Here is a 25856-nt window from a genome sequence, read left to right as displayed (position 1 = left end):
GCAGCACAAGGCAAAAAGGTCAAGTATACACAACAGTCCCACATCACACATTTCCAATGAACAAAAGTATCAAAACATTTTGTGAAAACTACAAAATTGAATTCTGAGACCAAAGGAAGCTTATTTTTTAAAAAAAACATTTAAAAGCAACCAATAAAACAGACAAACAAAAACCACTAAGTCACATGGATACAAAGACTGTGGAAGGATAACTGAGGTCAGAACAGTAAGAGGGCAGCCTCATGTTAAGATACTATAAAATAACAATGGAATCTCCCCTCTTTTGCAAATGGTTATCATTAGCTATAATGGGATGCTACTTGAGACTGCACTGCTCAGACAGGGAGACTGAGCTAAAAGTACTAACTGGATGAGGTCTAAAATTGGGCTAATTATGGCTGGGCATGGTGGTTCCCCCTTGTAATCCCAGCCCTTTGGGAGGCCAAGATGGATGGATCACCTGAGGTCAGGAGTTCAAGACCAGCATGGCCAACATGGCAAAACCACATCTCTACTAAAAATACAAATATTAGCTGAGCATGGTGGTGGGTGCTTCTAATCCCACCTACTTGGGAGGCTGAGGCAAGAGAACAGCTTGAATCCAGGAGGTAGAGGCTGCAGTGAGTCAAGATTGTGCCACTGTACTCTAGCCTGGGTGACAGAGTCTTCTCAAAAAATAAAATAAAATAAAATAGGGCTAGGTAGTCTTAATAGATTTCCATGAACTACTCATGGAACTACTACTACAGAGGGATTGATATTTCCATTCAGAGTATGAAAGGAAAAAAGCAAACTTCATAATTTACTCTAGAAACCTACAAACAGTATCCTAGAAGATAAACATCCTGAACTTGGGGAGAAAAATTTCTGGGGTATCTGAGGAGTTGTGTCCTCAAGGTCGTCTCTGGACTAAAGTCTGAAAGATGATTTTAATAGGTGTTATTTTGCTGGGCAGGAGACAATAAATGTGAACAAAATGAGAAACCACAAGACAAGGGAAGGGAAGGGAGGGGAGGGGCAGGGAACTAAAAATGAGAGCTGGGTGTGGTGGCACACATCTATAGCCCCAGCTACTTGAGAGACTGAGGCGAGAGGATGCTTGCAACCAGGAGTGAGAGGCCAGCCTGGGCAATATAGCAAGACCTCATCACAAAGACCTAAACACAAAGACAAAACAAATCAGCCAGGCATGTGGCTCAAACCTGTAAACCCAGCACTTTGGAAGGCTGAGGCAGGTGTATGGCCTGTGGATGGCCTGAGTCCAGGAGTTCAAGACCAGCCATAGTAACATGGCTGGGGAGGTCTCACAATCATGGTGGAAAGCGAAAGGCATGTCTTACATTGCAGCAAGCAAGAGAGAGAATGAGAATCAAGTGAAATGAGTTTCCCCTTATCAAACCATCAGATCTTGTGAGACTTATTCACTACCTCAAGAACAGTATGAGAGAAACTGTCCCCATGATTCAATTATCTCCCACCAGGTCCCTCCCACACCACATGGGAATTATGAGAGTACAATTCAAGATGAGATTTGGGTGGAGATACAGCCATACCATATCACCACATATTCAAGAAGCTCTAAGAATCTGCAAAGAAAACCATACCTGGGTATAACACAGTCAAAACTACTGAATACTTGAGGGAAAAAATATCAAAAAAATAGCACAAGTTAAAAGACATATTATCTTCAAAGTAACAGTAAGACTGAAGGCTGACTGTGATTTTAGAGGTGGAAAACAACAGACAAAAGGATGCTTTTTAATTCTGAAGAAAATAACTGCCATCCTAGAATTCTACATCCATCAAAATATTATTCAAAAATAAAAGCTTGAAAATTCCACTTCCAGGATAACAGTACAAGGAATTCAATGGATTCACTTCTTATCAAACAAAGCTGGCAACAATTATTTAAAAAGAAAAAACAAACCCAACCACCATTTAAAGCTTCCAGAAATTGCCCTAACGGAAAACAGCAAAGGAAAAATATTTATTCAAGAAACTCAACTAAAATTTGGTAAGAATAGAAGAGTAAGAAGGTTGTTTGTTTTGTTCTCTTCCTCTTCTCCTCTATCCTCTCTCTCACTTCCCTCTCTCTTCCCCAGACCAGCCTCCTTCTTGGAGAGTTTGTGGCACATGAATCACAACCTGCTCTACCCCCTCCTTCACCCCCAGCTCAGTACAACAGATGGTCCACTCCAGTTATATGTGGTCAAGAAGGGGCTCCCTCTCCCCTCAGTTTCCAATGTAAGCTTACCATATCTCACCAGGAGGATAGGCCACCAGCAATTTTCATCCCCTCCAACTCTAAGGTAAAGATGTCAAATTCCAGTGAATGGGGCTAACAGGACAAGGGCTCCCTTCCTCCATTCAGCCTCTTTCCAAGGACAGTGTCACAGCAGGCCAGGACTATTTGGGCCCTGACTGCTCTGGCCTGAGCTCACTCATAGGCAGAGGTTCCACAAGGTTCCAGACACTGTTGCCTCACTCACTGCCCAAGGAAGTGGCTCATGGAGTTTGCCTAGGAGGAGAGGCAGTTCATAAGCAAATTCTGAAGCTCTCCCTTAAAGAACTGACTTTATTTGAAACAGAGTGTAGGGGAGGTTCAAGTCAAGGGAAACTCTCAAAAATAGCTCTTTTAATTAATAAGACACTAAACCAAAGGTCAGCTGGTTTATCAGAGAGAACTAGGGAAAGAGACAGCTTCTGGAGTCAGAACTAACCTCAAAGACGGACTTTAAACAATATTTCTGCCCAAATTTAATTGGATCAGACTGCTGAGCAATTTATGACCTAGGGCAGGAGTCCCCAACCCCCAGGCCATGGACTGGTATTGGTTTGTGGCCTGTTAGGAACTGGACTGCATAGCAGGAAGTGAGCATTGGGATAGTGACCATTACTTCCTGAGCTCTGCATCCTGTCAGATCAGCCACAGCACTGGATCTCATAGGAGCAAAAACCCTGTTGTGAATTGCACATGTAAGGGATCTCAGGTTGTGTGTTCCTTATGAGAACCTAATATCTGATAATCTGAGGTGAAACAGTTTCATCCCAGAATGATCCCTCCTCACCTAATCCATGGAAAAATTGTCTTCCACAAAATGGGTCCCTGGTGCCAAAAAGGTTGGGAACCACTGTCCTTAGGGCAGAGCAATCTGCCTGTAATTAGTGGACCCTAATGGGAATGATATGATGCCATCCGAAGTAGATAACTTCACAGGCAGATCAGGGAAAGAGGCAGAGAGTTGTGCCAAAAATGTTATCATTGCAAGATGACTGTGAGTATGCTCGAGGCTCCACATTGTGAAGGAAATCTATGTCACTGAAATAGTCTAAGTTATAAAACAAATAAACCAGCAAACAACAAAAGTAAGCTCTAGAGAAGGGGGAGGGGAAGCAGTAACCAGAATTCCTACAATATATGACCAAAATGTCTGTTTTCAAAAAACAAAAAAAAAGTAGAAGACATGCAAATAAAACAATAAAATGTGACCCACAGGAAAAATGCAAGAACACAAACTGCCTGTGAGAGGCACCAGAAGTCAGATTTAACAAAGCTCAAAGGAGCTATGATAAATATGTTCAAAAACTAAATGAACCACGATTAAAGAGGTAAAGGTAGGTATAAAGAGAATGCCTCACTGAATATACAATAACAATAAAGACAAAATTTATTTAAAAAGCAAACAAATGGAAATCCTGGAGTTAAAAAGTATAATAATCAAAATTAAAAATTAATTTGTGGGGCTCAACAATAGATTTGAATTGGCAGAAGCATCAATAAACTTGAAGATAAACTGAGAGAAAAAAATTTTTTTTAATGAATGGAGCCTTGGGTAAGTGTGGAATATCTTTAAACACATCAATACACACACAATAGGGAAAGCAGGAGAGGAGACAGAGAATTGCAGAAGAAAATATTTGAATAACAACCAATGGTCAAAGAACAGTGGAAGGAAAATATCTTGGGCCTCCAAAATCACTAAGGAAAACTCAAGCTGGAAACTGCTTAGGGCAAACCTGCTTCCCATTCTATTCAAAATGATCCCTCTGCTCACTGAGACAGATGCATATCTGACTACCTCCTTTGGAAAGGCTAATCAGAAACTCAAAAGAATGCAACTGTTTGTGTCTCACCTGTCTGTGACCTGAAAGCTCCCTCCCTACTTCAAGTCTTCCTGCCTTTGCTTCAAGTTGTCCCACCTTTCCAGACCAAACCAATGTACTTCTTACATATATTAATTGAAGTCTCATGTCTAAAATGTGTAAAACCAAGCTGTTCTCTGACCACCTTGGGCACATGATGTCAGGACCTTCTGAGGCTGTGTCACAGCACATCCTCAACCTTGGCAAAATAAACATTCTAAATTAACTGAGACCTATTTCATATTTTCTGGGTTCACAGAACTAATCAAAAGAGAAGTTAGAAAATATCTCAAAATAAACAAAAATGGAAAGGCAACGTACCAAAACTTATGGGATGAAGCAAAAGCAGTACTAGGAGATAATTTATAGCAATAAATTTGCCTCCATTTAAAAAGATCTAAAATAATCCCAATTTTATACTTCAAGGAACTAGAGGTGAACAAACTGACCCCAAAGTGAGAAGGAAAAAAAATAACTGACATTAGAGTAGAAAGAAGCAAAATCTATAGAAAGCAACAGAATAGGAAAACAGAAAAAACAACAAAACAGCTGGCTTTTTGAAAATAACAAAATGGATAAGCCTTTTACTAGATTAAGAATAAAAGAGAAAACTCAAAATCGAATATGAAAAAGATATTACAACTGATGCCAGAGAAATTAAAAGATTATAAGCTACCACTATGAACAATTATATGACAATGAATTTAACAATATAGAAGAAATTGATAAAATCTCAGAAATATACGACCTACCAAGACTGACTCATGAATAAATAGAAAGTCTGAGTAGACTTCTATCTAAAATACGGAGACTGAAATAATCAAAAACCTCCCAATAAAACAAGGCCCAGGCCAGGCATGGTGGCATATGCCTACAGTCCCAGCTATGGGAGGCTGAGGCAGGAAGACTGCTTGAATTCAGGAGTTTGAGGCTTCAGTGAGCTATGATCTCACCACTGCACTCTAGCTTGGACAACAGTGAGACTCCCTCTAAAACAACAAACAACAAACAAAAATCATATGTTGAATAACAAGGTGATGATATTGGGAGGTGGGGCTATTGGGAGGTGATTATACAGGCAGATTCCTCATAATTGGGACTAGTGCCCTCATAAAAGAGACCTCAGAGGCTTTTGCCCTCTGCCAAGTGAGGACATAGCAAGAGGTTGGCAGTATGCAATTCAGAAGGGGCCTTCATTAGAACTTCATCATGCTGGCATCACAATCTTGGACTTCCAGCCTCAAGAACTGTGAGATGTAAAGATATTTATTGAGCAGAGGAGGTCAAGGGTGCAGCGAGCCATGACAGCACCACTATACTCTTGGTTGGACAATAGAGCAAGACCTCATTTTTTAAAAATGGGCCAAGTTTTTTCTCCAAGAAGACACACAAATGGTCAACAGGTATTAATATATGAAAAGATGCTCAACATCGTCAGGAAGATGCAAATGAAAACCACAATGAGGTATCACTACACACGTCAGAATGGCTATTTTTTTTTTAAACCTGAAAAATAACAAGTATTGGTGATAATGTGCTGGTAGAAATGTAAAATGACACAGCCATGGAAAACAAAGCAGAGGTTTCTTTAAAAATTAAAAAAATAGAACAATCATATTACTCAGCAATCCCACTTTTGGATAATTATACAGAACTGACACCAGAATCCTCAAGATATGTTTGCATTCCCATGTTCATTGCAGCATTATTTACAATAGCCAAGAGGTGGAAACAACCTAGATGTCCATCAACAGATGGATGTATAAAGAAAATCTGGTATAGCCATATAATGAAATATTCAGCCAGAAAATATTGTAGAAGAAAATCCTGTCATATGCTAATACATAAATGAACCCAGAGGATATTATGCTAAGTGAAATAAGACAGTCATAGAAGGACAAATATTGTATAGTTCCACTTATATGAGGTATCTAAAATAGTCAAACTCATAGAAACAGAAAGTACAATGGGTGGCTGCCAGGGGTTGGTGAGAGGGAAAAATTGGGAGTTACTATTCAGTAGGTACAAGGTTTCAGTCATGCAAGGTTTTGAGAAAGTTCTAAAGATCTGCTGTACAGCATTTTGCTATTATATTGTGCACTTAAAAATGTTTAAGAAGGTAGACTAATCCTCATGTTATATATTTTTGCCACAATTTAAAAAATACTTGAATAATGGCTGAAAACTTCTGATATTTGCTGAAAAACATTAAACTGCACATCCAAGAGGTCCAAAACACTCCAAGTAGGATAAACACAAAGATACCAACACCCAGAAACATCATGGTAAAAATGTCAAATGTCAATGACAAGGAGAAAATACTGAAAGCAAGAGAAAAACAACATGTACAAGGGAACCCAAATATGATAAAGAGCAGACTTCTCATCAGAACTATTGGAGGTCAGAAGACAATGGATAACATATACAAAGTACTAAAAGAAAAAGACTCTCAACTTAGAATTTTCTAACCTGGCTGGGTGCAGTGGCTCACACCTGTAATCCCAGCACTTTGAGAGGCCAAGGTGGGTGAATCACCTGAGCAGGAGTTCCAGACCAGCCTGTCCAACGTGGTAAAACCCCATCTCTACTAAAAATACAAAAAAAAAAAAAAAAAAAAAAAAAAAAAAATTGAGTGTGGTGGCATGCACCTGTAATCCCAGCTACTCAGGAGGCTGAAGCAGGAGAATCACTTAAACCCAGCTGCAGTGAGTCAAGACTGCACCACTGTACTCCAGTCTGGGCAATAGAGTGAGACTATCTCCCAAAAAAAAAAAATTCTGTCCAGCAAATTATCTTTCAAAAGTGAAGATGAAAGAAAGGCATCACCAGAAAAACAAAAGCAGAGAATTTATTGCTAGCACACCCACCCTACAAAAAATACCAAAGAAAATTCTTCAGGTTGAAAGCAAGTAAACCCAGATAGAAACGAGAACCCACCCAAAACACAAAGAACAAAGATAAAGTTAATTCTGTAATTATACAAGACAGTATAAATGTATGTTTTTAATCTCTCTTAACTAATTCAAAAAGCAATTATAGAAATCGACTTTATATAATTATATTGTTTAGGCTTTAAGATATAAAATTTATTATATATGACAACAGCACAAAGGAGGTGGATGAGAGCAGAGCTGTACTGGACAAAGGAAATGACAGCAGACATTTCCTGAATGTACAGGAATAGATGAAGAAAACCATAAATGGTAAATAAGAAAGTGAATGAAGGCCGGGCGCGGTGGCTCACGCCTGTAATCCCAGCACTTTGGGAGGCCGAGGTGGGTGGATCACAAGGTCAAGAGATCAAGACCATCCTGGTCAACATGGTGAAACCCCATCTCTACTAAAAATACAAAAATTAGCTGGGCATGGTGGCGCACGCCTGTAGTCCTAGCTACTCAGGAGGCTGAGGCAGGAGAATTGCTTGAACCCAGGAGGCGGAAGTTGTGGTGAGCCAAGATCGAGCCATTGCACTCCAGCCTGGGTAACAAGAGTGAAACTCTGTCTCAAAAAAAAAAAAAAAAAAGAAACTGAATGTACAGGAATATATGAAGAAAACCATAAATGGTAAATAAGAAAGTAAGAAAGTAACCATTAAAAACTTTACCAACATATACTTGCTCTTATTTGTTTCCATAATTGACATAAAATTATATAAAGTAAAAATTATAAAAATGTATTAAAGGGTTTATAACAAACAGATATAATTGTATAACAGTACACAAAGGAGGAATAATAAATAGAGCTATACGTGAGTAACAATTCTATATCTCACTGGGTTTTGTTAGTATAAATCAAAAGTAAATTCGGATAAAATGTATATGGTAAGTTGTGAGTAGAAAAGCTCCTTTTTAAAGTTTCCTCTCTTGTTAAAGAATAAGTGTGCTAATAACTTTGTTAAGCCCTATCCTATGTAGCTCTTAAACATGCCATGCTTACAGGCACGTAGTACATTCTATGTCCTTGTACTTTAACCAAGATATCTGTGCTAGATGTGCTCACAGGCATGTCCCAGCTCTCCATTGCTTTTACCCATTTAGAAAAGTTTTAAGTTATTAGCCAATTGGGTTTTAGTTTAAATTGTGAGGTCTAGTTCCAGCCAACAAAGATCAGACACAGCAGTAAGGACGACCCCAAATGCATAAGGGATAAATGTGTGTTTTCTTCTGTTCATTGTACTCTTGTGGCAAAATGGCTAGCAAGAGTGCCCTTCCTGCGGTCCAGGAAGTAAAAATTGTGTTGCTGAAAGATCCTTTGTCTCTGTGCTAATTTTTCTTTGTGATGCCAAGCATCTATTTCCACCATAAGCTCTAGAGTAGTCATTAAAAAATAACTTTCAAAAAGTGAAAATACCAGTAAAGTAATTTAAAATTTTTGTTGTTGTTGTTGTTGTTTACTTTTTTAAATGTTATAATAGAAAAATTGTACTTAATGCAGCTGGGCATGGGGGTTTACATCTATAATCCCAGTCACTTGGGAGGCTGAGGCAGGAGCATCACCTGAGGCCAGGAATTTGAGACTAGCCTGGGCAACATAGCAAGACCCTGTTTCTAAACATAAAATTGAAAACAAAAACAAAAAAAACCACACACACTTAGCCAGGTACAGTGGCACACACTTGTATTGCCAGCTACTTGGGAGGCTGAAGAGGGAGGATCCCTTCAGCCAGGCGTTCAAAGCTACAGAGAGCCATGATCAGGCCACTGCACTCCAGCCTGGGAAATAGAGCAAGACCTGACTCTAAAAACAAAAATAAAATAAAATCTGCTCAATGCAAAAGAAAAAAATTAAGGAGGAATGGTAGAACAGAAAAGACATGAGATATACAAAATACAAAGAACAAAATGGCAGTTGTAAACCCAACTACAAAAATAACAATAAATGTGACTAAACAATTCAAAGAAAAGGCAGAAAGAAAAAAAAGAAACAAGAAAATAAGGCAGAAAGAGTCACAGTGAATTAAAAAACAATATCCAACTATATGCCGTCTATAGGAAATACACTTTAGATTCACAGATATAAAGGGACTGGAAGTAAAAAAATGGAAAAAGATAAACAGATGCTCCTCAACTTACAATGGGGTTACGTCCTGAAAAACCCAATGTAAGTTGAACATATCGTAAGTTGATTTTGTTTGGATCTATGTCCCCACCCAAATCTCATGCTGACGGTGGAACCTGGTAGGAAGTGAGTGCATCATGGGGCAGTTTCTCACGAATGGCTTAGCATCATCCCCCTGGTGCTGTTCTTGTGAGAGTTTTTGTGATATCTGGTTGTTTAAAAGTGTGTGGCACCTCCTCCCTGTATCTCTTCCTCCTGCTCCAGCCATGTAAAATGTGCCTGCTTCCCCTTCACCTTCCACTATGACTGTAAGTTTCCTGAAGCCTCCCTAGAAGCAGAAGCCGGTATGCTCCCTGTACAGCCTGCAGAACTGTGAGCCAATTAACCTCTTTCCTTTACAAATTAGCCAGTATTTCTTTATAGTAGTGTGAAAATGGACTAATAAGTCAAAATGCATTTAATATACCTAACCTATCAAACATCATCGCTTAGTCTAGGCTACATTAAACATGCTGAGAACATTTACATTAGCCTACAGTTGGGCAAAATAATCTAATACAAAGCCTATTTTATAGTAAAATGTTAAATATCTCATGCAATTGACTGACTACTGTACTGAAAGTGAAAATCAGAATGATTTTGCACCATGGTGAAGTTGAAATATCATAAATCAAGTAAGATACTCTCTGTGTCATGCAAATAGCAACCATAAGAAAGCTGGAGTGGTTATGCTAATACAACAAAATAGACTTTAAAACATAACATGCTACCAGAGATAAAGAGGGACACTTTATAACAATATAAGGGTCAATTCATAAGTTATAACAATTGTAAACATATAAAGAGCTAACAACAGAGCTTCAAAGTATGTGCAATGAAAGGTTGAAAGAATTGGGGGGAAATACACAGTTCAAACAACAGTTCTCAGAGACCTCAAACCCCACTTTCAATTTGGATAGAAAATCTAACCCAAAGATCAACAAGGAAATACAGTTGGCCCTCTGTATCTAGGTGATATGGTTTGGCTGTGTGTCCCCAACCCAAATCTCATCTCAAATCGTAATCACAACATGTTGAGGGAGGAAGATGCTCAAGTCAAGTCTGGTGGGAGATGACTGGATCATACGGGTGGTTCCCCCACGCTGTCCTCGTGATAGTGAGTTCTCACAAGATCTGATGGCTAAAGTGCTTGAAAAGTCCACCCTCCCTGCCCACTGCTGCTGCCATGTAAGACATGCCTTGCTTCCCCTTCACTTTCTTCCATGAGTTTCCTGAGGCCTCTCCAGCTATGTGGAACTGTGAGTCAATTAAATCTCTTTCCATTATAAACTACCCAGTCTCAGGTAGATCTTTATAGCAGTGTGAAAACAGACATTCTGTATCTATGGATTCAAGTAACCAGAGATTTTTTTAAATTTGGAAATTAAACAAAAACCATGGTTGCATCTGTCCTGAGCATATACAGATTTGTCATTATTCCCCAGATCATACAATATAACAACTATTTACATAGCAATTACATTATATTAAAGTATATAGGAGGATATACATAGGTTATATGAAAATATTACACCATTTTATATAAAGGACTTGAGCATCTGTGGAGTTTTGTATTTTCAGGGGTTATTGGAACCAAGTCCCCATGGATACTGAGGGACAAAAGTAGAAGATTTAGAACACTATATACAAACAAGACTTAACAAACATATAGCTGTTAGAGAATACTCCACCCAACAACCACCGAATATACATTTTTCTCAAGCACATGTAATATTTTCCAGGACAGATCATAGGCTAGGCCATAAAACAAGCCTCAATAAGTTTATAAAGACTGAAATTGTACAAGTTTTCTTGTCATTATGCTCTCCAAACACAATGGAATGAAACTGAAACTAGTAACAGGAAGTAATTTGCTAAACTCACAAATATGTGGAAATTAAGCAACAAAGTACTAAATAACCAATGGGTCAAACAAGAAATAGCAAGCAAAATTAGAAAATACTTTGAGATGAATGAAAAGGAAGATACAATGTATCAAAACTTGCTGGATGCAGCTAAACCAGTGCTTAGAGAGAAATTTGTAGCTGTCAATGCTTACATTTTTTAAAGGTTTTTTTTTTTTTAATTTTAGAATTTTTTTTGAAATTTTACTTTAAGTTCTGGGATACATGTACAGAATGTGCAGGTTTGTTACATAGGTATACATGTGCCATGGTGGTCTGCTGCACCTATCAACTTGTCATCTAGGTTTTAAGCCCACATGCATTAGGTATTTGTTCTAATGCTTGCCCTCCCCTTCCCCCCTACCCACCGACAGGCCCCAGTGTGTGGTGTTCCCCTCCCTGTATCCACGTGTTCTCACTGTTTGACTCCCACTTATGAGAATATACAGTTTTTTGTTTTCTGTTTCTGTGTTAGTTTGCTGAGAATGATGGCTTCCAGCTTCATCCATGTTTCTGCAAAGGACATGAACTCATCCTTTTTCATGGCTGCATAGTACTCCATGGTGTGTATGTGCCACACTTTCTTTATCCAGTCTATCATTGATGGGCATTTGGATTGGTTCCAAGTCCTTGCTATTGTAAATAGTGCTGCAACAAACACACGTGTGCATGTGTCTTTATAACAGAATTATTTACATCCTTTGGGGGTATATACCCAGTAATGGGATTGCTGGGTCAAATGTATTTCTGGTTCTGGATCCTTGAGAAATCACAACACTGTCTTCCACAATGGTTGAACTAATTTACACTCCCACCAATAGTGTAAAAGCACTCCTACTTCTCCACAGCCTCACCAGCATCTGTTGCTTCCTGACTTTTAAATAATCGCCATTCTGACTGGAATGAGATGGTATCTCATTGTGGTTTTGATTTGCATTTCTCTAATGACCAGTGATAATGAGCTTTTTTTCATATGTTTGTTGGCCACATAAATGTCTTCTTCTGGTAAGTGTCTGTTCATATCTTTTGCCTACTTTTTGATGGCGTTGTGTTCTTTTCTTGTTAATTTGTTTAAGTTCCTTGTAGATTCTGGATATTAGACCTTTGTCAAATGGGTAGATTGCAAAAATCTTCTCCCATCCTCTAGGTTGCCTATTCACTCTGATGATAGTTTCTGTTGCTGTACAGAGCTCATTAGTTTAATTAGATATCATTTGTCAATTTTGGCTTTTATTGCAATTGCTTTCGGTGTTTGAGTCATGAAGTCTTTGGCCATGCCTATGTCCTGAATGGTATGCTTAGGTTTTCTTCTAGGGTTTTTATGGTTTGGGGTTTTACATTTAACTCTTTAATCCATCTTAATTTTTCTATAAGGCGTAAGGAAGAGGTCTAGTTTCTGTTTTCTGCATATGGCTAGCCAGTTTTCCCAGTACCATTTAATAAATAAAGAATCCTTTCCCCATTGCTTGTTTTTGTCAGGTCTGTCGAAGATCAGATGGTTGTAGATGTGTGGTATTATTTCTGAGGTCTCTGCTCTGTTCCACTGGTCTATATATTTATCTGTTTTGGTACCAGTACCATGCTGTTTTAGTTACTGTAGTCTTGTAGTATAGTTTGAAGTCAGGTAGCGTGATGCCTCCAGCTTTGTCCTTTTTGCTAAGGGTTGTCTTGGTTATACAGGCTCTTCTTTGGTTTCTATGAAATTTAAAGTAGCTTTTTTCTAATTCTGCAAAGAAAGTCAATGGAAGCTTGATGGAAATAGCACTGAATCTATAAGTTATTTTGGGCAGCATGGCCACTTTCTCTTTAAAAAAGAGAACTACAAACCACTGCTCAAGGAAATTAGACAGAGACAAACAAATGGAAAAAAATTCTATGCTCATGGATAGGAAGACTCAATATTGTGAAAGTGGCCATGCTGCCCAAAGTAACTTATAGATTCAGTGCTATTTCCATCAAGCTTCCATTGACTTTCTTTGCAGAATTAGAAAAAGCTACTTTAAATTTCATCGGAACCAAAAAAGAGCCTGTATAATCAAGACAATCCCTAGCAGTTTTGAGTGAGTTTCTTAATGCTGAGTTCTAATTGATTGCACTTTGGTCTGAGAGGCTGTTATGATTTCCATTCTTTTGCATTTGCTGAGGAGTGTTTTACTTCCAATTATATGGTCACTTTTAGAATAAGCGCTATGAGGTAATGAGAAGAATGAGAAGAATTCAAGTCCTGAATATCCTTTAATTTTAAAGGATGGTAATTTTCTGTTTTTGCACTGGTTCTTCCTCATCTTTGAGGATTTATCTACCTTTGATGTTTTAGGCTGATGATCTTTGGGTGGGGTTTTTGTGGGGAGTTCTTTTTTGCCGATGTTGTCATTGTTGCTTTCTGTTTGTTTTTCTTCTAACTGTGAGGCCCCTCTTCTGCAGGTCTGCTGCAGTTTGATGGCGGTCCACTCCAGACCCTGTTCGCCTGGGTATCACCAGTGGAGGCTGCAGAACAGCTAAGACTGCTGCCTGCTCCTTCTTCTGGAAGCTTCATCCCAGAGGGGCACTGGCCTGATGCCATCCGGAGCTCTCCTGTATGAGGTGTCTGTCAATCCCTTTTAAGAAGTCTCTCCCAGTCACGAGGCATGGGGGTCAGGGACCCACTTGGGGAGGCAGTCTGTCCCTTAGCAGAGCTGGTGTGCTATGCTAGAAGAATCCTCCTTGTCAGGATCGGCTGCTCTCTTCAGAGCCAGGCGGGAAGGATTAAGTCCACTGAAGCTGCACCCACAGCTGCCCCTTCCCTCAAGTGGTTTGTCCCAGAGAGATGAGGGCTTTATCTGTAAGCCCCTGACTGGGGCTGCTGTATTTCCTTCAGAGACACCCTGCATAGTGAGGAGGAATCTAAAGAAGCAGTTTGGCCTCAGCCACTTTGCCGCACTGTGGTGTTCCACCCAGTCCAAACCTCCCAGTCTCCTTAGCACTGTCAGGGGAAAACTGCCTACTATAAAGCCTCAGTAATGTCAGATGCCCCTTCCCCCCGCAAGCTTGATCATCCCAGGTCAACTCCACACTGCTGTGCTGGCAGTGAGAATGGCTCTTAGCTTGCTGGGCTCCATGGGAGTGGAACTTGCTGAGTGAGACCACTTGGCTCCCTGGCTTCAGCCCCCTTTCCAAGGGAGTGAATGGTCCTGTCTCACTAGGATTCCAGGTGCCACTGAAGTATGAAAAAAACTCCTGCAGTTAGCTCGGTGCCTGCGCAAACAGCTGCCCAGTTTTGTGCTTGAAACCCAGAACCCTGGTGGTGTAGGCTCATAAGGGAATCTCCTGATCTGCAGATTGCAAAAACTGTGGAAAAAGCATAGTACCCAGGCTGGGTAGCACAGTAGCACAGTGTGCACAGTAGCACAGTTCCCTTGGCTGGGGAGGGTGGTTCCCCAGCTCCTTGCACTTCCTGGGTGAAGCAATGCTCCACCCTGCTTCTGCTCGCTCTCCGTGGGTTGCACCCACTGCCTAAGCAGTCCCAATGAGATAAACTGGGTATCTCAGTTGGAGATACAGAAATCACCCATCTTCTGCGTTGGTCTCACTGACAGCTGCAGACCGGAGCTCTCTGTACTCAGCCATCATGGACCCTCCCTCAATGCCTACATTATTTTAAAAAGGGAACAAATCAACAACCTAACCTTTTACCTTAAAACACTGGAGAAAATGAAAAAAACAAAACTAAACCCAAATCAAGCAGAAAGTATAAAATAAAAAATATAACAGAAATTAATGAACTAGAGAATAAAAAAAGGCTTAAAAGCAATTCTTCACAAACTCTTCCAAAAAACAAGTGAGAACACTTCCCAATTCATTCAGTGAAAACAGTAGTACCCTAATATTAAAAACAGACAAAACAACAGATCAGCATCTCTGATGAATACAGACACAAAATTCCCCAACAAAGTACTAGCAAATCAAATTGCACTATATATAAAAAAAATTATACACCATTACTGAGTGGGATTTATCCCAGAAATGGAAGGTTTGTTTAGCATCCAAAAATCAATTAATACACCATATCCATAGAATAAAGGAGAAAAAAATCAGAAAGGAAAATAAAGACATTTTCAGACCAACAAAAGCTCAGAGAATAATGCCAACTTAAATACAAGAAATACTAAAGGTTAAGTTTTTCAAACTGAAAAGAATGATCTTAGATAGAAGTACAGAATTGCAGAAAGGAGTGAAGAACACTAGAAAGAGTAAATCTAAATGAATATTTACTGTCACAAACAGCAATAGAATAAACTCTAGTGAGGTTTCAAAGTAGGTAGTTCAAAATAAGTGACAATAATAATGAAAGGCTGGAGAGGGACAAAAGGAATTGTAAGGATCTTGCATTTTTCAAGAAGTGGTAAAAATATTAAGGTAAGGCTGGGCACGGTGGCTCACGCCTGTAATCCAAGCACTTTGGAGGCCAAGGCAGGCAGATCACCTGAGGTCAGGAGTTCAAGACCAGCCTGACCAACAAACACGGTGAAACCCCGTCTTTAAAAAAAAAAAAAAAAATTAAGGTAGACCACAGTAAATCAAAGAGACATATTTAATCATTAGAGTAATCATTTAAAAAAGAATGTACAACTAAAAAGCTAATGGAGAAGAAACATAAAAATTACATATAAAGTTTGATTTATTCAAAAGAATATAAGAAGTATACAAAAAAAGAAGAAATAGATGAGACACACAGAAAACAAACAGCAAGATGGCAGACTTAATCTCAACTTTATCAATAATTGTGTTACATTTAAACAGACAAAGCACTCTGTGAGGAGCACCCAAATCCACCCTCATGTTCAATTATTTACTAGAAGGACTCACAGAACTCAGAAAAACTCTTATACTCATAATTACACGGTTTATTAGGACAAAAGGAAACAATTAAAAATCAGCAAAGGAAAATGCCACACAGGGTCCAGGAGAGACCAAGTGTGTACTTCCAGGTATCCTCTTCCAGTAGGGCCACCTGGACAGACCTTAATTCTTCCAGCCACCATGTGTGACAACATATGCAAAGTGTTGATGACCAGGAAGTTCACCTGAGCTTTAGTATCCAGGGTTTTTATTAATGGTTAGTACATAGACTTGGGGCACTCAGGTACCCTGACAGCTCCCTTCAGGGGTCAATCTGATACACTGTGGCCCAGGGACCCAGGCAAACAGAAATAAGCATTCACTTTAAATCACATTGTTAGCATAAACCCAAGGCCCCAGGTATACTCAAATACTCTTATCAGGCAGAATATTCCAACAGCTTAGAGATCACCTCCAAGGAGCTGGTCAAGGAGCTAGTCCTAAAGACCTCTGGAATATGCAGGATGTGGGCAGTGCAGGCCTGCTATGTTAACCTTTTACTGCACACACTCTAAAAAAAATGACTGTCAGACTGAATAATTCAACTTATATGAAGTTTATAAAACATTTCATACATAAGGGCTCAGAAACATGAGGGCAGAATAAAGCCATATTCAGACACAAAAGGGCTCAACGTATTTGACCGTGTACGTCAGCAAAACAAGGAATAAATGAACAAATACATATCTAGATAGGGAATTCAATAGATGGTGATTCCAATGTAAGAGAGTAAGAATGGGAAGTGCCAGGAAGATAGCTATTCAGCAGCCCTGGTAAGCAACCAATCCTGGCCTTAATGCTGGACAAATGACTGCACCTGGGGGTCAAGGGCAAGAATAGTAACCATTCTTGACAACTCACAACATCTTAGGAAGGTACAAGATAAGTGGAAGGCAATGTTCACAGCAGCTTTATGTGTATTAACCAAAAAACAAAAACAACTCAAATGTCTGTTAACAGAGTATGAATAAACAAATTGTAGTATATTCAAACAATAGAATATTATTCAGAAATAAAAGGCAATGAATTATTGATATACAACATAAACATATCTCAAAACAATTATGTTGAGTATAAGAAGCCAGACCAAAAAGAATACACGCTCAATAATTCCATTCATATAAAACTCTAGAAAATATAATTTATAGTGACAGAAAGCAAATCAGTAATTGCTTCAAGACAGAAGTGGGAAGGAGTGAGAAAGGTGGGAAGGAGTGAAAGATTATGAAGAAGGAGAAAACTTTTGGGGGGATGGATATGTTTGCTCTAGAATGTGGCAATGGTTTCACATATGTATACATATGTCAGAAGACATAAAATCATATACTTTAAATACTTGTTAACATATTATATGTTAATTACACCTCAATAAAGCTGTTTCTTTAAAGAAGATAAATGAAAGTATGGGGCTGAGACCAATCTGCCAGGGACCCAACCCTGTTCTGTTCCTTGCCGGCTGTGTGAATTTAACCTCTCTGTGTCTCAATATCCTGGGCACCAATTATGCAGAGATATTGGCAAATTTCATAAATTCATTGTGACAGCACAGTGCCAGGCCTGCATCAAGCACAAATGACCAACATTAGCTGCGTGGCAGCACGAAGCACCAGGACTCTGCTCTGCTTAGTGTTTACATGCCCAGGTCTCCCACTACACAAGAAGAAACCCTTTCTAGTTCATCTGTTTCCCCAAGACCCAGAATCAGCCTGGGATGCTCTGAGTGAATAACAGCAGGAATGAGAAACTTGGAAGAGAACATCTCTCCAACTGGTATCTCCAAGCAGCGATAGCAGAGCTGGCCAGCAAGCCCTGTGGGATATTATAAAATATATATTTGGTCTTCATCCCTATGTCCTGGCATACAACTCCTAAAATCCTTGTAATCTCCAAACTGCTGTCTTTTCATAGGCTTATGTTGACTGACAGTTTTAGGATGAAGCTGGTCACTGGTAAAACCAAGGCATGATTAGAGGGTTGGGATTCTCAGCCCCAACGTCCCAAACTCAGAGAAGAGGACCAGAGCTGAAGATTAAGTTTATCACCATGACCAATGGTTTAATCAATCATACCAATATGACAAGGCCTCTATAGAAATCTAAGAGGACAGGGTTCAGAGAGCTGATAGCTAAGTGCATAGGTTTCTAGAGGGTGATGCACCCAGTGAGGTCATGAAAGCTCCACACCCCTTCCCCCATACCTCAGCCTACACATTTCTTTGTCTTTATCCTTTATAATAAATTAGTAAATCTTTTTTCTGAGACATGGTCTCACTCTGTCACCCAGGCTGGAGAGCAGTGGCATGATCTCAGCTCATTGCAACCTCTGCCTCCTGTGTTCAAATGATTCTCGTGCCTCATCCTCCCAAGTAGCTAGGACTACAGATGCACACCACCATGCCTGGCTAATTGTTGTATTTTTTTGGTAGAGATGGGGTTTCACCATATTGGCCAGGCTGGTCTCAAACTCCTGACCTCAAGTGATCTGCCTACCTTGGCCTCTCAAAGTGCTGGGATTACAAGCATGAGCCACCACACCCAGCCTAAACTGGTAAATCTAAGTGTCTCCCTGAGTTTTGTGAGCTGCTCCAGCAAATTAATAGAACCCAAAGTGAGGGTTATGGGAATCCCAACTTGAATCCAGTTGGTCAGAAGTTTGGAAAGCCCGGACTTACAACTAGTGTCTTGAGGGGAGTCTCAGAGACTGAACCTGTGGAATTTGAGGCTATCTCCAAGAAGAGAGCACCAGAATTGAACTGAATTAGAGCTGCCTGGTGCATGGGAAAAACTCTCCATACATTTGGTCATGAAATCTTTGTTGATTGTTGTTGTGGTGTCAGAGAAGAGGAAAAATGTAGTTAGCGTTTTTCCCAAACAGCCTAAGGAGTGGGTGACATGGAAGTGAAGGGACTGGGAGCCAGCTGCCAGGGAAGGACACCTGATCTCTTTTTTAGGGCTGAAAGAACATTTTCTAGGGTAAATAAAACACAAACCTACTGATGGACAGATAACAGAGGCAAGCAACAGCAAGAAAAGAGGAAATTTTTGATAGAAAAAAAAAAAAAGGAAAGCAAAGGCCTGAGGATAACAAGAAATTTGTCTGGAGCTTGCAAAGAAGGGATTTGTGAGTAAAGCTGCAGCACCTATCACAGAAGCAGAGAGTGGGGGCAGACTCACCTTCTCTCTTGTGCCTCCAGCTCCAGCTCCCCTGCATTCTCAGGGCGTGTGAGGTCCATGGTTCATCCCCCTGCTCCAGCCTGGAGATGACATCAGGTTTGGAAGCTTGAAGTCCTGCTCCAGAGAAGGGAAGCAAGACCTGAAAATTCATCCCAGGTAGAGGGCAAGATGTACCTGTGGTCCGAGTCTGTGTGCTGGTTGTGACCTTCCCTGCTACCTGGTCTCTAACCGTGGAGAAAGACACAGGCCTCTGCCTGAGCTGAAGAAAGGTCAAAACCAGCTTTTCGGGCGGACGAGGGGCATAGATAGGACAGAGCTGGGGCCTGAACACATCATGGGAGAGGACTCACAGTAGGAGGTGTTGATGCCCAGCAGAAGGGCTAAAAGGAAGAGCACATTCCAGTGAAAGGAAAGCAGGGCTCTGAAACTGAACAGATCCAAATCCCAGATCTGCCACCAAAAGGCTGTGTAAACGTAAGAAAATGACAGTATTTGTTAGCCTCAGGTTCATTTATAAACTGTGTATCCTACCACCACCGATCTTCAAGATGCATAAAGATTAATTTATTTTTTAATTTATAATTAATTTACAAATTGTAAATATATAATTATAAATTATTTATAATTAATTTATATTATAATTTATATTAATATTTAATGCATTTATCTTTATGCAAGGGGATAGAAACGTACTAGGTGTACAGTGAATAATATTCTCCTTCCATAAATCAGGGAGGGTTGACCGGGCATGCTGTCTCATGCCTGGAATTCCAAAACTTTGGGAGGCCAAGGTGGGAGGATTCCTTGAGGCTAGGAGTTCGAGATCAACCTGGGCAACATAGGGAGACTCTATCTTTAAAAAATAAAATAAAATAAGACAGGCATGGTGGCCCACCACTGTAGTCCCAGGTACTTGAGAGGCTGAGGTGAGAGGATCTCTTCAACCACAGACGTCAAGGTTACAGTGAGCTATGATCCCGCCACTGCACTCCAGGATGGGCAACAGAGTGAGACACTGCTTATCAAAAACAAAAACAAATCAGGGAGGGACCCAGTACCACCTGGCCCCTTCTCTGTGCAGACCAGACCTGCATGGTACCAGGGCCAAGATGTCTGGTCTTTGGGAGCAGGCAGTGAGGAGCCTTTGAGCCCCAAGCTTGAGCCTCAAGGTTGTTTGAGCAGGAAGCTCAGGAGCTGAGCCCCAGGGAGGGAACTTACCTAGTGAGACCAGGTTCCTGTAGGTCTCCAGCATCACATCCCTGTAGAGGCCCCTCTGAGCAGGGATCAGACAGTCCCACTCCTCCTGGGAGAGGAGCACAGCCACGTCCTCAAAGGAAACCATGATGTGGAATGACAGGATCTTGCCGCAGCCCTCAGGTCAGGATCTGGAGGGAGAAGGCACTAGGCTCAGGACTGGTAAAATTCCTCTGGGAACATGTACCTGTCTTCCTCACTAAAGTTAGCTCTTTAAGGCAGACACTATATTGGCTCATCTTGGTGTGCCCCAATCCTGACCTCTACTGTACCTGGTCCAGGGACAGGAAAACACAGTGAGAAGCATGTTTCAGGGACTTCAATTCAGGAACCGAGGACATTGGTGGAGACAGGGAGATGTCTACCCTCTGGGACTAGTCCCTCATAAAGAGACTCCTGTAGAGAAAAGGCTGAGGTCACATGGAAGAGTCTCCATGAGTACCATTCACCTGGATGACACATTACTAGGTCTCTGAGCTTGTCCTGAGGTGGTGGGCAGGGCCACAGGGAGACGAGGGTGATGGAGCCTGAACAACCTTCTGCTCCCCACAGCTGCTCTGAGACTTCTAGGCCCAGACCTTCTGTGGTAGCAGAGACCCAATTGTGAGTTGCCTGAACACCCCAGGAAAGGTGGATGAACTAAGCAGCCATGGCCTCTGAGACCATATCCCCTCCCCACTTCCCTGCCATGCCTCTCCATGTCTCAAGAGAGGCCTTTCTGAGGCCCCTGGTATGACAGCATCCCGAGGCCACCACATGAAAGTCAGGACCCTGGCAGTGGACTTGGCCAAAAAGCCTGTGGTCAGAATGGAGGTAGGGGCCAAGAGATAGATTTTATGATAGACACAGGTGCTGAACATTCAGTAGTAAACCAACCAACTGGACCATTAACTAAAACATATGCCACTTATAATTGGAGCCACTGGAGTGACAGAGAAGAGGCCTTTTTGCTGGTCGAGGAGGTGTGTTATTGGAGGACAGCAAGTTCAGCATGAATCTCTACACCTCCCAAATTGTCTGGTCTCCTTGCTAGGAAGAGACCTGCTCCAAAAATTACAGGCGTAAATCTCCTTTAAACCAGAAGGGAATGTGACTTCAGACTTCACCCAACCAAAGGCAATGGTGCTAGCCCTAACTGTGCCGCAGGAGGCTGTGTGCTAAGATGACACAAATGCCAACCTGCTTCATATCCCCAGAGGAGGAAACCGTAGACTAGGAAATTAATTTCTGGAGGTCTACGCTGAAGATAACCCACTGGGGTTGGCTGCAAATCATGCTCCAGTTGTAATAAAATTAAAACCAGGTGCCACCCCCATCCAGCTTTGCCAATGCCCCCTACCTCAAGAAGCCATTAGAGGAATATGGAAACACATAGACTGACTTCAGAGTCATGGCATTCTAGTGCCACTCCAGTCACCCTGGAATACTTCACTCCTACTGGTGCAGAAGCCAACAGAAAAACCCCATATTCCAGGAGTATATGACTGCAGACCAGTACAGGATCTGTGAGCCATAAACAGGGCTATAGTTACCATTCACCTAGTAATGCCAAAGCCTTATACAGTAATAACACTTATTCTGGCGAATGCAGCCTGGTTTGCTGTACTAGATCTAAAAGATGCCTTTTTCTGCCTCCACCTAGCACCAATAAGTCAACCATTGTTTGCCTTCCAATGGGGCAATTTTCAGCTCACTGGGACCAGACTTCCACAGGGGTTTAAAAACTCCGCCACAATTTTTCGAGACGCGTTAGTGACAGACCTTAAAGCTCTCAACTCCCCCAAAAAGAGTGTGTCCTATCGCAGTACATGGATGATGATCTCCTAGCAGTCCCAACTCTAAAGTCTGCTCCACTTATTATGGAAAGCCAGATATAAAGTATCAAGGAAAAAGACTCAAGTCGGCCTGAGAAGTGTCAGATACCTAGGATTCAGCATAAATCAAGGAAAGTGGAGCCTAGGTATGGCCCAGATAAAGGCTGTTTGCATCCAACCCCAACCTGCAGGCACCATGTAAGAGAGTTTTTAGGAGCAGCGAGGTTTTGCCGCATCTGGATTCCAAACTTCTCACTGATAGCAAAGCCACCCTTATATGAAGCCACAAAAGGTGTGGGGAAGAGCCTTTCCTTTGCAGAACTGAGCAGGAGAAGGCATTTGAACAGGTAAAGCAAGCCTTAACTGAGGCCCCAGCTCTAGGACTACCAGACATGGCCAAGCCTTTCCATTTGTATATTCACGATGGAAAGAAATAGCCATCGGAGTCTTAACCAGAGTCCTAGGGTCATGGCACTGCCCGGTGGCCTGTCTATCCAAACAATTAGATGTGGTGGCATGAAGACGGCCCCCCCTGCCTTAAGGGACTAGCTGCCACAGCTATGTTAGTAGGAGAAGCAGACAGATTAACTTTAGGGCAGCATCTGACTGTGCGGGTGACTATTCGGTCCTAACTCTAATGGATCAAAGGGGACACCACTGTCAGACCCAAGAATGACTCAGTACCAAGGGTTCTTATGTGAGAACTCACATAACTTTAGAAACTGTAAAGACCCTCAACCCAGCTACCTTGCTCCCCATAGAGCCAGGAGCCCCACTCCATGACTGCATAGAAACAGTAGATGAAGTATTCTCAAGTCAGATCTTACAGATCGCCCTCTCCAGGAACCAGATGGGAGCAGTTTCGTAGCAGGAGGGACCGGTGGGCTGGGTACTCAGTGGTAACCCTAGACTCAGTAGTAGAAGCTTAATGTTTGCCATAACAACTATGAGACTGTGCGTCTGTGTGCATGTTGTTTATAAGCACATTGTATACTTGGCTGGGCACAGTGGCTCACGCCTGTAATCCCAGCACTTTGGGAGGCCAAGGCGGGTGGATCACCTGAGGTCAGGAGTTCAAGATCAGCCTGGCCAACATGGTGAAACCCTGTCTCTACTGAAAACACAAGAAGTAGCTGGGCATGGTGGCAGGCACCTGTAATCCCAGCTACTTGGAAGGCTGAGGCAGGAAAATCGCTTGAACCTGGGAGGCAGAGGTTGCAGTGAGCCAAGATCATGCCATTGCACAGGCAACAAGAGTGAAACTGTCTCAAAAAAAAAAACAAAAAACAAAAAACAAAAAACTGTATACTTATGAAAGATACATAAATTACATATGTTAAGAGTAAGGACAAGCTGGGGTCTGTGACCTCAAGCTGGAGCCCAGGATGGGCTGAAACCCCTTTGCTGTCCTACAGGAGAAGCTGGAGCCTTTAGTCTTGGAGCTGAAGGAGCCAGAGGAAGATACGGCAGCTGCTGCCTTATGTAGCCCAGGTGAACCAGCAGACACACTGGCACCCGCCCAGACCTTCTTCTGTAGCCCTTATATCTCTGGACACACTAGGTAATTCTTACATTTATTCTGCATATTGCCTGCTGTCCCTATTCACATGTATGGTCCAGGAGGGCATGGCTTAGGCACGCTGCTTGTTCACTGATGTAGCCCCAGCACTTAGTGCTTAGCACAAGCACTCAATAAACATTGTGCTGTTGAAGCAAAAACACAGTGACAGAGACACAGAAGGGAAGTGCCAGAAAGGGTATCAGCTGTTAAATCTAAGTGAAGGGCATGCAGGTATTCATTGTATTATTCTTTCAACCTTTATGAATGTATGAACATTTGCAAAATAAAAAAGTTGTGGAGGAGGGAAGAAAAAAACAAAAACCAGGATGCACTGAGGTCTGAGGTGAAGGTCCTAGGAGCAACAGTTCTCTGTTGAGGTCAAGGTTCCTGGGACAGAGCTTGATCCCTGTCAACTGGTAAAGCAATCCAGGACAATCCAATAATAGAGCTGAATTTCAACTACCTTGGTCCTGAACTTCACAGCCCCTTAGCAGTGGGAATCCTGTGACACCAAATTGTGTGTAACCACAGGGCTGACCTAAACTGATCCTATTCTGTTGGTAACAGGACGTATAGCAGGGTCAAACTGAAAGTCATGTGACCTGGGCATAACTAGAGGAGGAAAATCATAACTCGGAACCAATGGTTCCTCCCTGAGGAGACCAGAAGACAGGAACATGACGGGAGCTTGAGTGGCAGAACGCTTTCAGAAAGGAAAGGTCCATAATCCTGGAAGATCTGGTGCTGAAACCTGCCATTCCACACTTTGCCATAAATGGCCAAGTTTAAAGCCTCCTACTGAAACCTTCCTGCCAGCACTTCTGCGTGCCAACCTATCCTCCCTAACCCATCAAGTTTGACCTAAGCCCTGACGTGGGAGACACATTTGAGCCGTGCCTCCCGTCTCCTTGGCCGTCGACCTCAAAATAACAAAGCCTTCTTTTTTCTCAAAAATTGGTGCCAATAGAGCGCCAGGCAGCAGGTCCATTGCTCAAAAACGCGCGTAGTGGATGGAAGCCCCGTGAGGCGGGAACCGGTGCCCACAAGGGCTGTGAAGAGGTTCGCCAAAGCGCTGCACAGACTTGGCGTTTGCCTGGTGCGGGGCAATTATGGAATTATCACATCCCCCCGCCTCCGCTTCCAACAGCCTGGGCAGGCACTTGCCTCGGGCCCACCCCCCAGCCTCAGGCCTTCGCCGCCGCCGCCCCAGCCCCGCCCTGCGGAGAAACCTCTAGAGTCTGGGCCGGGCCACGCGCCGGATGGACGAGGCGGACGGCCTTCGGGAGTTGGGGAAGTGCCTATCGGAAGGTGGACTAGGCCGCCGGCTCCAAACCAGATCCACCCTCCCTGCAGCGGCTGTCAGGTGCAAGCCTCCACGCGGGTGTGGCCCGCGCCCTCGTAAGGCCGCCACCCTCCCCCAGGTGCGCGGTGTAAACCAAAAAGCAAACCCAAGGGCCGAGTGGACGACGGAGGCGGTCGCTGTTCAGTGACGCCCGCCTGCAGGGACCACGCCGGGCCGGGCACAGCGATGAAGGGCTGCGCCTCATAAGTGGGCAGAATAACTCCACGCAAGTCACCAAACAAGAAGACTTCAGTGCTGCAACTGAAAGAAGAGAAAGGGCCCCTGGGCAGGCGACATCCGCGCTGCAGCGCCGCAGGGACCAGCCAGGAGACTGAGGGCAAGGTCGTTCTCAGCAGCGGGGACCGCAAAGGCGGGCAACGAGCTCGAGTTCCGGGAGGGCCAAAGCCAGCGCAAGCCGAGGAGGGGCTGTTGGGCAAGCAGGGGTGACCCCCAGAGGGCGACCGCGGCAGAAGCTCGGGAACCCGGACTGCGAGCGGGTAAGGCTCGGCGGCGAGCTGCAGCCTTCGCGCCCGGAAGTACGGGAGGATACCCGGCCGGGCCCATTTCCCTGAGCAGCTCGGCCCCTCTAGGGATCGCGGAGGCCTGGCTCTCGCTGGCTCTTGAGAGTGCCCTACTGTCGGTCACTGAGGAAGGCTTCGGACCGGGAGGCGCGCCAAATGACGTAAGCAT

At 42.6% G+C, this 25856-nt stretch overlaps 1 protein-coding gene across 1 annotated transcript in view; it reads right to left on the bottom strand.

Annotated features, from left to right (window-relative positions):
* LOC105731531 (zinc finger protein 252-like) overlaps positions 1 to 23541 on the bottom strand; it is a 30054-nt gene extending 6513 nt beyond the window's left edge. The window contains 3 exon segments of the mRNA XM_064384742.1: positions 19196 to 19309; positions 20414 to 20580; positions 20722 to 23541. Of these exon segments, the coding sequence (XP_064240812.1) occupies positions 19196 to 19309; positions 20414 to 20537 (238 nt within the window). The 5' untranslated portion in view covers positions 20538 to 20580; positions 20722 to 23541.
* Positions 23542 to 25856: the final 2315 nt, after the last annotated feature.

The sequence above is a fragment of the Aotus nancymaae genome, unplaced genomic scaffold (assembly GCF_030222135.1).
Source record: "Aotus nancymaae isolate 86718 unplaced genomic scaffold, 86718_ANA_hifiasm-v0.15.2.pri h1tg000036l, whole genome shotgun sequence".
Taxonomy (NCBI): Eukaryota; Metazoa; Chordata; class Mammalia; order Primates; family Aotidae; genus Aotus; species Aotus nancymaae.
This window is presented reverse-complemented; position numbering and strand designations above follow the sequence as displayed.